Source organism: Oncorhynchus tshawytscha, unplaced genomic scaffold (assembly GCF_018296145.1).
Source record: "Oncorhynchus tshawytscha isolate Ot180627B unplaced genomic scaffold, Otsh_v2.0 Un_scaffold_14841_pilon_pilon, whole genome shotgun sequence".
NCBI lineage: Eukaryota > Metazoa > Chordata > Actinopteri > Salmoniformes > Salmonidae > Oncorhynchus > Oncorhynchus tshawytscha.
The window spans coordinates 133,650-149,042 of record NW_024609761.1 but is presented as its reverse complement, the minus strand read 5'-3'; the positions used below and the strand labels follow the sequence as shown (position 1 = coordinate 149,042).

General features: G+C 42.5%; 1 protein-coding gene across 1 annotated transcript; it reads left to right on the top strand.

Annotated features, from left to right (window-relative positions):
• The first annotated feature begins 6,308 nt into the window (after positions 1 to 6,308).
• On the top strand, positions 6,309 to 13,402 carry pex16 (peroxisomal biogenesis factor 16). Its single transcript, XM_042317665.1, has 11 exons — positions 6,309 to 6,519; positions 7,176 to 7,211; positions 7,334 to 7,410; positions 8,286 to 8,419; positions 9,587 to 9,684; positions 10,000 to 10,080; positions 10,490 to 10,636; positions 10,972 to 11,044; positions 11,656 to 11,775; positions 12,727 to 12,791; positions 12,975 to 13,402. Exons 1-11 carry the CDS (start codon positions 6,393 to 6,395, stop codon positions 13,031 to 13,033), a joined length of 1,017 nt encoding a protein of 338 aa, XP_042173599.1. The 5' UTR covers positions 6,309 to 6,392; the 3' UTR covers positions 13,034 to 13,402.
• The last annotated feature ends 1,991 nt before the right edge of the window (positions 13,403 to 15,393 follow it).

Here is a 15,393-nt window from a genome sequence, read left to right as displayed (position 1 = left end):
ACTGCAAGCATTGCAAAGCAATCATTAGCCTGCTATTCAGTGGAGTGGCTGTGTGGTCCCAAGTCTAAGATTAAGAGTCTATTTTCCTAGTTTAAAATGATTAACATTCAACATTGGCCATGCTGTCAATTAAGTATTATTTGTGCCATGCTCAAAACAACTGTCTTTAGTGAGTTCAAGACAACTGGGACCTCGGGTAAACGAGCTACGACTGGGAAAATACGTTTCGAACTTTCATCCAACTCGGAATTGAAAATTGGGAACTCAGGCCTCTTTCTAGAGCTACGACCAGAAGATCACTGATCATTTCTTGAGTTTCCAGTTGTTTTGAAAGCACCATAAATCCAGAGAATGCCAGACTTTGCTGACAAAGTTTGAAGACAAAATGTGCCCTCAGAGGACAGCCGTGCCACCTTCCTGTTCAAGTGCCAGGGAGATACAGTTGAAGTCGGAGGTTTACATATACTCAGGTTGGAGTCACTAAAACTTGTTTTTCAACCACCCCACAAATGTCTTGTTAACAAACTATTGTTTTGGCAAGTCGGTTAGGACATCTACTGTGTGCATGACACAAGTCATTTTTCCAACAATTGTTTACAGACAGATTATTTCACTTATAATTCACTGTATCACAATTCCAGTGGGTCAGAAGTTTACATACACTAAGTTGACTGTTCCAGAAAATCATGTCATGGCTTTAGAAGCTTCTGATAGGCTAATTGACATAATTTGAGTCAATTGGAGGTGTGCCTATTGATGTATTTCAAGGCCTACCTTCAAACTCAGTGCCTCTTTGCTTGACATCATGGGAAAATCAAAAAGAAATCAGCCAAGATCTCAGAAAAAAATATTGTAGACCTTCACAAGTCTGATTCATCCTTGGGAGCTATTTCCAAATGCCTGAAGGTACCATGTTCATCTGTACAAACAATAGTACTCAAGTATAAATACCATGGGACCACGCAGCCGTCATAACGCTCAGGAACTAGAAGCGTTCTGTCTCCTTGCGATGAACGTACTTTGGTGCGAAAAGTGCAAATCAATCCCAGAACAACAGCAAAGGACCTTGTGAAGATGCTGGAGGAAACAGGTACAAAAGTATCTATATCCACAGTAAAATTAGTCCTATATCAACATAACCTGAAAGGCTGCTCAGCAAGGAAGAAGCTGCTGCTCCAAAACCACCATAAAAAAGCCAGACTACGTTTTGCAACTGCACATGGGGACAAAGATTGTACTTTTTGGAGAAATTTCCTCTGGTCTGATGAAACAAAAATAGAACTGTTTGGCCATAATGACCATCGTTATGTTTGGAGGAAAAAGGGGGAGGCTTGCAAGCTGAAGAACACCATCCTGACCGTGAAGCACAGGGGTGGCAGCATCATGTTGTGTGGGTGCTTTGCTGCAGGAGGGACTGGTGCACTTCACAAAATAGATGGCACCATGAGGCAGGAAAATTACGTGGATATAATATTGAAGCAACATCTCAAGACATCAGTCAGGAAGTTAAAGCTTGGTTGCAATTGGGTCTTCCAAATGGACAATGACCCCAAGCATGCTTCCAAAGTTGTGGCAAAATGGCTTAAGTACAACAAAGTCAAGTTATTGGAGTGGCCATCACAAAGCCCTGACCTCAATCCTATAGAAAGTTTGTGGACAGAACTGAGAAACTGTGTGCGAGCAAGGAGGCCTACAAACCTGATTCAGTTACATCAGCTCGGTCAGGAGGAATGGGCCAAAATTCACCCAACTTATTGTGGGAAGCTTGTGGAAGGCTACCCGAAACGTTTGACCCAAGTTAAACAATTTAAAGGCAATGCTACCAAATACTAATTGAGTGTATGTAAACTTCTGACCCACTGGGAATGTGATGAAAGATATAAAAGCTGAAATAAATCATTATCTTTACTATTATTCTGACATTTCACAATCTTAAAATGAAGTGGTGATCCTAACTGACCTAAGACAGAGAATTTTTACGAGGATTAAATGTCAGGAATTGTGAAAAACTGAGATAATGTATTTGGCTAAGGTGTATGTAACCTCCGACTTCAACTGTATGTATACTGTAGCTAAGAATGTAATACTAAGTGTATTATTACACCTTTATATCCACAAGGAACACAGACTGAGACCAAGGTCTCTTTTACAGCTGGGCCCTGCTGTCACGCCCTGACCTTAGAGAGCCTTTTTATTTCTATATTTGGTTAGGTCAGGTTGTGATTTGAGTGGGCATTCTAGTTTGTCTATTTCTTTGTTGGCCCGGGTATGGTTCCCAATCAGAGGCAGCTGTCTATCGTTGTCTCTGATTGGGGATCATACTTAGGCAGCCTTTTTCCCCACCTTAGTTTGTGGGATCTTGTTTTTGTACAGTTACTGTGTAGCCTGCGGAACATTCATTTATCTTTTGTTGTTTTTTGGTGTTCATCCAAATAAAGAAAGATGTACGCTCACCACGCTGCGCCTTGGTCTCATTCCAACAACGTACGTAACACCTGTGTATACATGTTTACACATACAGTTTAGGTACAATGATTTAAAAAACAGTTACAAGCAATACACAAATAAAAATGCTCCAATAAATATTTAAAATGGGCGACAGGGGGACAAGAGTCTCAAGGTTAAGTTTAGTCTGCAGGCTATTCCATAGGCAAGGAGCGTAACAGGAAAAGGCATTCATACCCAACTCTGTGAAAACTGCATGGGCCTCAAGTGTAATCCATGCTTGAGACCTGGTTTTAGGAATTCTAATTCTAATATTGATGAGTGATGATAAATAAGAAGGTAGCTCATTCAGAAGTGCTTTATAGACAAACACGAGAGCATGTTGTTCTCGTCTCACAGACAGCGAAGTTCAACCCACATTATGATATAAAACACAGTGGTGAGTTCTGGAGCTAGCACCCGTAATAAACCTAAGTGCGCAGTGATAAGTAGCGTCCAGTGATTTAAGTGTTGATGCCGTAGCATGCATGTAAATAATATCCCCATAATCTATAACAGACATAAAAGTAGCTTGCACAATTTGTCTTCTATTTGTAGAGGACAAGCATGTCCTGTTTCTATAGAGGAAGCCTAGCTTGATTTTTAGCCATTTACAAAGTTCGCCAAAATGCATTTTAAAAGACAGTTTATAATCCAACCATATCCCTAAGTATTTATATGCAGAGACCTGATTAATTCGAGAACCATCTAAGCTCGTAAATGTAAGTGTGTTTTCAACCAACTTTTTGAACCTATTAAAAATCATAAAATGTGTTTTCTTTGCATTTAAAGCAAGTTTCAGCTGTATAAAAGACCCTTGTAATATCTTAAAATCTGTCTCCAATAGTGATAATGCTTGGTCAGCCGTTGAAGCGATAGAGTACATGACAGTGTCATCAGCATATAAATGAATTTGACACTTTCTTATCTCAATACCGATATTGTTTATGTAGAGAGTGAATAGTAATGGACCAAGTATAGAACCTTGTGGGACCCCTTTAACCAACTCCAATGGCTTTGACTGGATGCCGTCGACTCTAACAGCCTGACTTCTATCCTTTAGATAGTCATGAAACCAACGACAGGCATCCAGTCCCAGTCCTATTGACGACAGCATACCCAAAATTATCGCATGGTCTACAGTGTCAAAAGCTTTAGATAAATCTATGAACAAGGCGGCACAGTACTTTCTATTATCTAGGGCATTAGTAATATAATTTACAACATGTACAGTGGCCGTAATAGTACTGTGTTTAGGTCTAAAGCCAGATTGATTACTAGAAAGAATATTGTTAACAGTTAAAAAAGATTGTATTTGCCTATTCACCAGTGTTTCTAGAATTTTAGCCAAACAGGAGAGCTTAAAGATGGACTGATAATTATCCAATTCACTACCATCACCTCCCTTGAGGAGTGGTAAAACAAAAGCTGTTTTCCAAGATTTAGGAATCTTTCCTACGACAAATGTTTGATTAAAGATATGTGTCACTACACCAGCAATAATAGGTGCCGCACACTTGAGTTAATATGGATCCAGATTGTCAGCGCCTAATGATTTCTTAGAATCTATAGCAGATAGTGCAGATAAGACCTCATCTTCTGTGACTTTTTGAAAATTAAAAACCGACTTACTGTTCTCCACATCAGCTGAAGGCAGAGGGGCTGAAACAATAGACCGGTCAGGATCATGTTGGCCATTTTTTCTTTCAAAAAGAAAACCAGCAGAAATAAAATGCTTATTAAAAACATCACAAATTTCAGTTCGGTCACTGATGATCCCAGATTCCGATGTAATTTGCTTCGGCAGGGATGTCAAGGAGTTTCCTGATTTAAGTGAGTTGACAGTTTTCCAGAATTTAGTGGGATCCCCAGCAGACTCTGTCAGAGCCTCAAGAAAATACCTAGATTTAGCCTTTTTTATTCCTCCGGTCCATTTATTTCTCAATTGCCTAAAAAGCAGCCAATCAGCTGTTTCACCAGTTTTCCTCGCCAAGGCCCATGCTTTATTCTTTTGCAGAAAAAGGATTTTCAAATCACAGGAGAACCAAGGATTAGTTCGATTTTTTTACCCTAAGTCAGCCATGAAGGTAAAAATTGATGAAAAGAAAGAGATCGCTAAAACTGGGTCCATTATGCAGTTTACGGATAAAAGCTCAGAATAATAAAGGTCATGGATAAAGGCTTGCTCTGAGAAGTGTTTATAATTTCTCTTTAAAATTATACGTGGGTCAGGTTTTTTTAGCCTAGTATCTCATGCAATAGGGCAGTGGTCACTGATGTCATTAGCAAATAACCCACTAGCTATATATTTGTGAGGAGTATTTGTTAAGATAAGGTCTATTAATGTAGATTTTTGGGGGTCTTTTGGATTAGGACGGGTAGGTATAGTTATTAGTTGAGTAAGATTTAGTTTGTTACAAATATTTTAAACGATGCTGGCATCAGCCAGTCCAGATTGAGATCTCCGATAATCAATAATTCAGAGTTTACATAATTAGACATTAACTCAAACAATTTGCTTAGTGCAGATACCGGATCTGAGGGTGGGCGATAAACTCCCGCTAGCGTTAATAGTGCATTATGACCAAGGACCACATTTAGAACTAAGCATTCATACTGTTTCAGAACAGAAGTTGAAATGGACACAGTGACATCTAGGTTGCATTTAACATATATGGCAATACCCCCTCCTCCATCCACTCTGTAGACATTATACCCAGCTAACAGAACATCTGAGTCTGGAACAGAGACACACAGCCAGGATTCAGATATAATCATTATGTCAGCATGTGATGTATGTTGTGTAGTAAGCTGTTAGTTGCCTATGTGCCTCACCCTAATAATTTGGTCTATTTTCACCTCTTACTTTCTCCTACTGTTCTGACTTGGTGGTGCACATGTAGCCTATAACCTGTTTTTTAGAACTGTAATCATTGAATATTGTAAGAGCTTTCATTGTCTGCTTATATGCCCCCTTTATTTATCCTACAATTCTGACTTGGTGTACAGAGAGAACACTGTAAGAATGGCCCATGTTCTGAATTCTGTTGCTGTACATTTCAAAAGTACTGAACAAATTGTTATATTGACTACGTCCGTCCTAGCTCGCTCATTAATGTCTTAATCGAAATTACGGATTGTCTCTTATCCGCTTGTCGTTCCTTTATGACATAGTTTGTACATCTCAATTGTCAGTAGAAACCACCTTTGTTTAAGCAAGTCAGCCATATCAGCTGTTTTTTTTTAAAGGCAGTAAATGAGACTGAATTAACTGTTTTGCTGCCAGACAAGGCTCTGCTGATAGCCAGTTGTAGCAGTGGTAAGGTGTTGGGACTGCTGTTGGGACAGATTTATGTAGGCCCTAACAGTTTGTTGGCACCGTTATAGTGCAATTAATGTATTGTTTAGTGTTGTGTTGTGTAGTGGTGGCTGCCATCCCTACTTCTGGCAAAAACATGAATGCATCACACTTTTTTGGGGGCCAAAATTTGACCAAATTGCAACTACATGTGGACTGCATTAACTTTACAAAAATCATGTGATCAATGGTCATGCCGTTTTTATTTATGAAGTCGCTTCTCAACAACTGCACCATGCAGTCACCTGCATTGTGGGAGGCACGCTCCTTCGATAAAGCTACGACCGGAAGTGATTATCGTAGCAGGTTATTAGACTATTTTCGCCAACCCTAACCACAGATATAACCACAGATACAATCTTATTCAGATATGTGCCCTAACCGTTTTCCAAACATTAACCATAGTCTCAATAACCTGCTACGTTTCTTCTAACATAATACGAAAAAGTTACTTCCGGTGTTTTTCGTCACAGGAAGCAGACTTCAGTTGCGGAAGTATAATGTATAGGTGATCGTTTCAGTACATGTTTTGATTTAGTAGTTTAGTGCAATGTCTAAACTGTACACCGAGAAACTGACCCGGCTCTACGAGCGGTATCGGGAGTACGTTACGAAGAACCCTGCAGCGACTGGACAACTGGAGAGCACCGTAAGAACGCTGTCGTACCTCATTTCAGGTGAGTTTAAAAGTGAGAGCCAGAGCGAGTGGCTTGCTGCGTTCAGAAACATCTGGGAACTGGGAAAAATACGAGGTCAAATCATGACGTCAGTGATATTTTTTTGTCGGAAAGTCGGAGCTACAGAAAGAGGCCTGATTTCCCCGGTTTGGATGACCGTTCAAAAATGTATTTCAAGTCGGAAGTAGTTTTTTTCAAGGTCCCATTTGTTTTGAACGCACTGAAGTCGAAGTGGGATATTTCTGAGTTCCCATCTGTTCTAAGCGCAGCATAAAGTGTATCCAAGTTGCCAAGCTAATTGCCTACACCTCTTCCCAAACATTGCCCATGCATCGCCTGATGTGCCTCTCAACACTTCAATCTCGTGTTTGATCATGAAAACAAAGGAATGTTATTCTCTAATTCAGCATATGAAAAACAGTCACAGCAAAGCATCTGATGCATGATTCAGAGTGCAAACTTTAAATATAACTATTTGTCACATAGTGTTGTCAATAGTCCCGTGTAGAGTCTGGCAAGGCCCATGGCAGGTACCATATGAAATGTAATTATTATCTGACATATCTAGCCAAGTTCTTTGATTGGTTCTCTGTTGAAACAACATTACAAGTTTGACATACCATCAGTCCTCAAGTGTTTTTGTGTCTATTTCACAGGGCGTTTCACTGACTCCCATGAAATCTCTGAATTGGGTAGGTTAGCACCTCACTTTACCTCACAGTTAATGTTTTATTGACCGCAGTAGAACCATGAACCAGAAGCATTCAGGAACTTCAACTGTTGGATCAGTTTGTTGTTGTGTGTGTTTTTGCAGTGTACTCTGCCTCCAACCTGCTGGTGCTGCTTAATGATGGCATTCTGCGTAAAGGGCTGTGTCGACCCCTACCCATGGTGAGGTCAATCACATTGGTCTAACCTTACCCATGGTGAGGTCAATCACATTGTTCTAACCTTACCCATGGTGAGGTCAATCACATTGTTCTAACCTTACCCATGGTGAGGTCAATCACAATGTTCTAACCTTACCCATGGTGAGGTCAATCACATTGGTCTAACCTTACCCATGGCGAGGTCAATCACAATAGTCTAACCTTACCCATGGTCAGGTCAATCACAATAGTCTAACCTTACCCATGGTGAGGTCCACAATAGTCTTCCTACCCATGGTGAGGTCCACATTAGTCTAACCTTACCCATGGTGAGGTCCACAATAGTCTAACCTACCCATGGTGAGGTCCAACCTCACCCATGGTGAGGTCTAACCTACCCATGGTGAGGTCCACAATAGTCTAACCTACCCATGGTGAGGTCCACATTAGTCTAACCTACCCATGGTGAGGTCCACAATAGTCTTACCTACCCATGGTGAGGTCCACATTAGTCTAACCTACCCATGGTGAGGTCCACAATAGTCTTACCTACCCATGGTGAGGTCCACAATAGTCTTACCTACCCATGGTGAGGTCCACATTAGTCTAACCTACCCATGGTGAGGTCCACATTAGTCTAACCTACCCATGGTGAGGTCCACATTAGTCTAACCTACCCATGGTGAGGTCCACATTAGTCTAACCTACCCATGGTGAGGTCCACATTAGTCTAACCTACCCATGGTGAGGTCCAACTCCACCTGGTCAATCACATTAGTCTAAATATGTGCTGGGTTGTGTTCATTAGGCACAAAATGGGAGAAAACACTCAGAAACAGGGCTGTGCTATCGGAACTGACTGCAAATCCCTGACCGTGTGTGTGGTTGTTTGTTCAGTCTCTCTCTCAGCAGAGGCTTCTCACCTGGCTGTCAGTGGTGGAGTACATGGAGGTGTTCCTGGAGATGGGGGCCACCAAGCTGTGGGGGGAGGGAGGTCGCTGGCTGGTCATAGTGCTCATCCAGATCACTAAGTAAGGAATGAAGGAGCCCCTCGTGGAGCGATATCTAACCAACGCTTTAACTTCATCCCTTTTGATCGATCTACAACATGCTGTATAGTGCACAAAGTAAAACAAATATGCAGGGATACATGGATTAGTAAAGACAATGAGATATGCAGGGATACATGGATTAGTAAAGACAATGAGATATGCAGGGATACATGGATTAGTAAAGACAATGAGATATGCAGGGATACATGGATTAGTAAAGACAATGAGATATGCAGGGATACATGGATTAGTAAAGACAATGAGATATGCAGGGATACATGGATTAGTAAAGACAATGAGATATGCAGGGATACATGGATTAGTAAAGACAATGAGATATGCAGGGATACATGGATTAGTAAAGACAATGAGATATGCAGTGATACATGGATTAGTAAAGACAATGAGATATGCAGTGATACATGGATTAGTAAAGACAATGAGATATGCAGGGATACATGGATTAGTAAAGACAATGAGATATGCAGGGATACATGGATTAGTAAAGACTGAGATATGCAGGGATACATGGATTAGTAAAGACAATGAGATATGCAGGGATACATGGATTAGTAAAGACAATGAGATATGCAGGGATACATGGATTAGTAAAGACAATGAGATATGCAGTGATACATGGATTAGTAAAGACAATGAGATATGCAGGGATACATGGATTAGTAAAGACAATGAGATATGCAGTGATACATGGATTAGTAAAGACAATGAGATATGCAGGGATACATGGATTAGTAAAGACAATGAGATATGCAGGGATACATGGATTAGTAAAGACAATGAGATATGCAGGGATACATGGATTAGTAAAGACAATGAGATATGCAGGGATACATGGATTAGTAAAGACAATGAGATATGCAGGGATACATGGATTAGTAAAGACAATGAGATATGCAGGGATACATGGATTAGTAAAGACAATGAGATATGCAGTGATACATGGATTAGTAAAGACAATGTCAGCCTGTCGGTCTAATATTATAACCTGTGCTTTTCTTTAGATTGTCTCTGATTGTTGAAAAACGTCATGGTTACTGGGATGTTATGTTGCATGGTGTTACATTCCATTTCTCCTTCCACCTCACTCCCCTCTCTGTTCTTTCTCTCTGTCCAACATTTCTCCAGAGCCGTCTTGCGCTTTCTACTGCTCTTCTGGTACAAATCTGGCATGCAGACTTCCCCTCCTATTACCCCACTGGACAGGGAGGCACAGCTCGGCAACGGTAACACAAGTCAAGAGTTTGCACGTCAGACATTTTATGTTTAACTCATTTTTTTGGTTTAAAATGCAGGGTGTCTGTCAGACATCTATATCCAAACAATATGACTTAAACATGACTCTTTGTTCATTTGATTCAAAACAACTTTGGGGCAGTTTTGTGTCCGCTTCTTGTTCTGTTACCTCATTGGCTATAAACAATATGCCAGTGTCCTGGGTCGCACCAGGACTGAACCATATACTTCAGAGTTTACAATCCAGACAACCTGGAACTACTACTTGGACATAAATATATTTCTGTACCCCTCCCTCCTTACAGATGAGGACCACGATGACCACCAGGATGACAGCTCCTTTGTAGGCCAGCGGTCAGGGAGGGTGATGAGGCCGTTGGGCAATGGTAAGACTACACATGTTCCAGTACAATGTTTGCATTTAGGACCGTGCCTATTTACTATTTATCAGGAATGTACTCTGTCCCTTACCTCTCTCTCCTCTCTCTCTCTCCTCTCTGTCTCTCTTCTCTCTCTCTCTCCTCTCTGTCTCTCTCTTCTCTCTGTCTCTCTCTCCCTGTCTCTTTCCTCTCTGTCTCTCTCCTCTCTCTCTCTCCTCTGTCTCTCTTCTGTCTCTCTCTCTCTCTCTTTCCTCTCTCTCTTCTCTCTCTCTTTCCTGTCTCTCTTCTCTCTCTCCTCTGTCTCTCTCTCTCTCCTCTGTCTCTCGCTCTCTCTCTCTCTCTCTCTCTCTCTCACTGTCGCTCTCTCGCTCTCTCTCTCTCACTGTCGCTCTCTCCTCTCTTCTCTCTCTCTCAGCTCCCTCTGTGCAGGCCCGTCTGTGGGCAGCCCCCAGTAGGGAGAAGAGGTGTGCTGTGGAGGAGGATCTGACCTCTAGTCCCACTGCCCTGGGGGTCCAAGAGACCATAGCAGAGTCCATGTACATCGGACGCCCGCTGGTACACTGTATCCTTCCTACTCTGGGACTCTGCCACAGGGACACTAGAGAATTAAACGTGCACAATGTCATCACATGATTACTGCCTCTATAGATTGTGGTCTGGTACGGCAGCTATAAAGTACATTGGCTGAAATGGTTGCATGATTCCATATCATACCTCTGTATGGCCTGGAAGCATTCTGTTCATCTCAACAGCACGTCCCTTACTAGTGGAATACATCACTGCTCTGTATATACAGTATACCAGTATTTGACCTAATCAATGGTAAATGAAACCTCAAGGATTTCTCACACAGAGGGGGTGTGTGTGTTTTTTCCTCAACGCTGCTCCTAAACACAGTGCTCTGCCTGGGAATGTGTGGGAGAGGCTCCTGGAAACCATGGCTCGTATCTGGAGCCATGGAAATGACCAGGTAACCATGCTTTCTTCTCTTTACACTGACACGTGCTAAGAGGAATCACAAAATAAATACACACGCTGACTGGACACATGATATGTGTTCCACTATTAAAACAAAATAGCCACAGACATACTCTTCTATACAGGCCATTTAAAAGCAGTGTCATGAAGGAGGCACTGAAACATGAGTGGGATAAAGAGGTATCCACTGGTCTGTTCTCTCTCTCCCCCGGTCTGTTCTCTCTTTCCCCCGGTCTGTTCTCTCTCTCCCCCGGCCTGTTCTCTCTCTCCCCCGGCCTGTTCTCTCTCTCCCCCGGCCTGTTCTCTCTCTCCCCGGCCTGTTCTCTCTCTCCCCCGGCCTGTTCTCTCTCTCCCCCCGGCCTGTTCTCTCTCTCCCCCGGCCTGTTTGCTCTGACTCCCCGGCCTGTTCTCTCTCTCCCCGGCCTGTTCTCTCTCTCCCCCGGCCTGTTCTCTCTCTCCCCCCCCTGTTCTCTCTCTCCCCCGGCCTGTTCTCTCTCTCCCCCGGCCTGTTCTCTCTCTCCCCCTGCCTGTTCTCTCTCTCCCCCGGCCTGTTCTCTCTCTCCCCCGGCCTGTTCTCTTAACCCCGGTCTGTTCTCTCCACAGTTTTGGTTTGCTGAGTGACACTAAATCTCTGAACCGGCGGGAGAGGGCGGAGGTGAGGAGGAGAGCCTTTCTGCTTCTGTACTACCTGCTCCGCTCCCCTTTCTACAACAGATTCTCTGAGTGAGTAGAATCAGAACTACAACAGATTCTCTGAGTGAGTAGAATCAGAACTACAACAGATTCTCTGAGTGAGTAGAATCAGAACTACAACAGATTCTCTGAGTGAGTAGAATCAGAACTACAACAGATTCTCTGAGTGAGTAGAATCAGAACTACAACAGATTCTCTGAGTGAGTAGAATCAGATCTACAACAGATTCTCTGAGTGAGTAGAATCAGATCTACAACAGATTCTCTGAGTGAGTAGAATCAGAACTACAACAGATTCTCTGAGTGAGTAGAATCAGAACTACAACAGATTCTCTGAGTGAGTAGAATCAGAACTACAACAGATTCTCTGAGTGAGTAGAATCAGAACTACAACAGATTCTCTGAGTGAGTAGAATCAGAACTACAACAGATTCTCTGAGTAAGTAGAATCAGAACTACAACAGATTCTCTGAGTAAGTAGAATCAGAACTACAACAGAAAAATAAATGTATGCTGTAGTATAATTCTCGTAGATATATTTGATGGTTTACACATTTATGCATTGGATGGTTCTTTCATCAAGCATGTTTCCACCTATAAATATCTGGGCTTATAGCCTACAAAACTCCCTACATCTCAACTGTCTGGTGCCTATAGGGCAGTTTAGGACTTTAATGTTGAAGAAATGTAATGAATTGTAACTGTTTGGATGTAATGTAAATGATTGTACAGTATTTGTGGCGTTTGAAGCTGTAGTGTTGATTGTCATTTGTATTTGTTGTATTGTTGTCCTCGGGGCACCATTGTAAACTAGACTCTGGTCTTAATGGGTTCCCCTGAATAAAATGCATTCTGAGCAAGTCAAATCAAAACCAACAGATTCTCTGTCTAGAGAAATTCGTTACCATAATGACCATTGAAACATGGCATATTTTCTATCACGTGTGCTGCTTTTTAAACCTTTCGATTTTGTTTCACGTAGGACAAAGATCCTGTTCCTACTCCGATTTCTGGCAGACAACGTTCCCGGCGTCGGACTGGTTGCTCGTAAGTGTTTTCTTTTTATAGAAACCAAGTCTCTGAAAATGGCGTGGGATGTATTTGTTCCGTTGTTTACCTTTCTGTTGGTGGTCTACTGTCGGCTGACATGCACTGTGGCGTCCAAATTCTGCCAGTCAATGTGTTCATTGTCCTGATTGGCTTAACCTTATCCTCCACTTGTCCTTCCAGGCCCTCTAATGGATTACCTACCTGTCTGGCAGAAGATCTACTTCTATAACTGGGGCTGAGGGCAAGAGGTGGTTGAAGGTCTCCTGGCCAGCTGGATAGGGATCGACACTAAAGAGGGAGAATCAGTAAAATACAGAGCCAGAGACACACAGGGACTCAAGTCCCCCACAGACTCACTGGAAACCTGTGCTGGTTAATCTGCTGTATTTCAACTGGGGACCCTCACATCAGATCCAACATGCAGTTCTGTTGCTAGGGCATTCCAGAGTACCTTACGGATCCTTTCGTTCTGTTGCTAGGGCATTCCAGAGTACCTTATGGATCCTTTCGTTCTGTTGCTAGGGCATGCCAGAGTACCTTACGGATCCTTCCGTTCTGTTGCTAGGGCATGCCAGAGTACCTTACGGATCCTTCCGTTCTGTTGCTAGGGCATGCCAGAGTACGGATCCTTCCGTTCTGTTGCTAGGGCATGCCAGAGTACCTTACGGATCCTTCCGTTCTGTTGCTAGGGCATGCCAGAGTACCTTACGGATCCTTCCGTTCTGTTGCTAGGGCATGCCAGAGTACCTTACGGATCCTTCCGTTCTGTTGCTAGGGCATGCCAGAGTACCTTACGGATCCTTCCGTTCTGTTGCTAGGGCATGCCAGAGTACCTTACGGATCCTTCCGTTCTGTTGCTAGGGCATGCCATTCCCACCTTGTTCTTTATTTTTTATAATTTGAGTGATTTCCGTCATATCTTCCATCAGACTGATCTTGAACCAGTGATTATGATGAATTGATGCTGATTGTGTGATTTAGTTTTCTCCTTTTGTAAACTGTATATTACCCAGTGGTGTTATTGACCCGAGTGGTAGGAGATATCTGTGGCACCGCTGGGGATGATCACCATCTTGTCAGTCAGTTTTGCCGTCTGTCACTGGGAACAATCCCTCCTAAATGTCTCCAGTTAAACAACCCACTACAGCCCTGATGGGTTCTGTGCAGTTGGTCCTACGGCATTACAGCGAATGACTTTGAGGCTGGTTGACGTTCTCTCTATGGGGCTGTCCCAATATCTCCTTTCTCCCAAAGTGTGCCCTTGTTCACTCCTTCGCAGATTGGCATTTGGCATGGGCTCGTGGGAGTTTCCACCATATTTCGTATACTAGTCACTTCCTTTCGACTCGTATTGGAGGAAGGAGAGAATTGGGCCCTTCTGTTTGTCAGATTGTTCATTTGCTTTTCTTCCCACTGTGCCAATGTATGTGACCATGATATGAAATCTAACTTTTGTATATTAAATATGCTGTATTCTAAATTATTGATATTAAATACCTAATTGATGTACTTTTTTTTTAAACTGGGAAAGTCAGTTAAGAACAAATTCTTATTTACAATGATGGCCTAGGAACAGTGGGTTAACTGCCTTGTTCAGGGGCAGAACAACATATTTTTACCTTGTCAGCTCGGGGATTAGATCCAGCAACCTTTCGGTTACTGGCCCAACACTCTAACCACTAGACGACCTGCCGTCCCATCTAATTGTTACTTAATTGGGGTTGAGAATTAAGAATCGATTTTTGTAGTTTATCCAGAGTACTTGAAAACAACCATCTGGAAATACATTGAAACCAGGTAGTTTTCCCTGTGTGAAAAAAATAGTTGAAGATGATTGGGAGAAGTGGAATGTTGTGGCTCTGAGTGCCTTTCAAAAGTTCACTTACCAGAGGAAAAAAGAAAGGTCTAATGTACTTATTGGAAATTATGCGAATGTTTTTTAAATTTATGAAGCCTACAAATGTGTTCAATAAATCGGCAGAATAATAATCTGGTACCACCCAGTCATTGTGTTTATCTTAGGTAGGTTTTCATAACGTGCTACTACGGCTGCATTTACACACACAGTACAAATCTGATTTTGTTTTTGACCAATGAGATCAGCTCTGCAAAAGATAAAAATTGGGCAGCATTAGTAAACACAGCCCATGAACTTAAGTCAGCAACCACGGTGATGGATTTCAATCTTTATTGACACAAATCTAACTTTTTGTAGCCTACAATAAATAACTTGATGGGTCATTGGGATAGCCATTCTTCATCACTAGTGGGACATCCAGGGGGACAGACCAGGCCACATGATGGCACACACTCAAACCCATCCCCATGGTGACAGTCATGGGTGAACACACTCAAACCCATCCCCATGGTGATAGCCATGAGTGAACATACTCAAACCCATCCCCATGGTGACAGCCATGAGTGAACACACTCAAACCCATGGTGACAGTCATGGGTGAACACACTCAAACCCATCCCCATGGTGACAGCCATGAGTGAACACACTCAAACCCATCCCCATGGTGACAGCCATGAGTGAACACACTCAAACCCATCCCCATGGTGACAGCCATGAGTGAACACACTCAAACCCATCCCC

What these genes read in the sequence shown, in the direction of transcription:
- pex16 (XM_042317665.1), top strand. Translation starts at nt 6,393, where the DNA reads ATGTCTAAACTGTACACCGAGAAACTGACCCGGCTCTACGAGCGGTAT. An exon ending in GCTGTCGTACCTCATTTCAG is followed by an intron (nt 6,520 to 7,175) that starts GTGAGTTTAAAA and finishes TCTATTTCACAG; the next exon opens with GGCGTTTCACTGACTCCCAT. An exon ending in GATGAGGCCGTTGGGCAATG is followed by an intron (nt 10,081 to 10,489) that starts GTAAGACTACAC and finishes TCTCTCTCTCAG; the next exon opens with CTCCCTCTGTGCAGGCCCGT.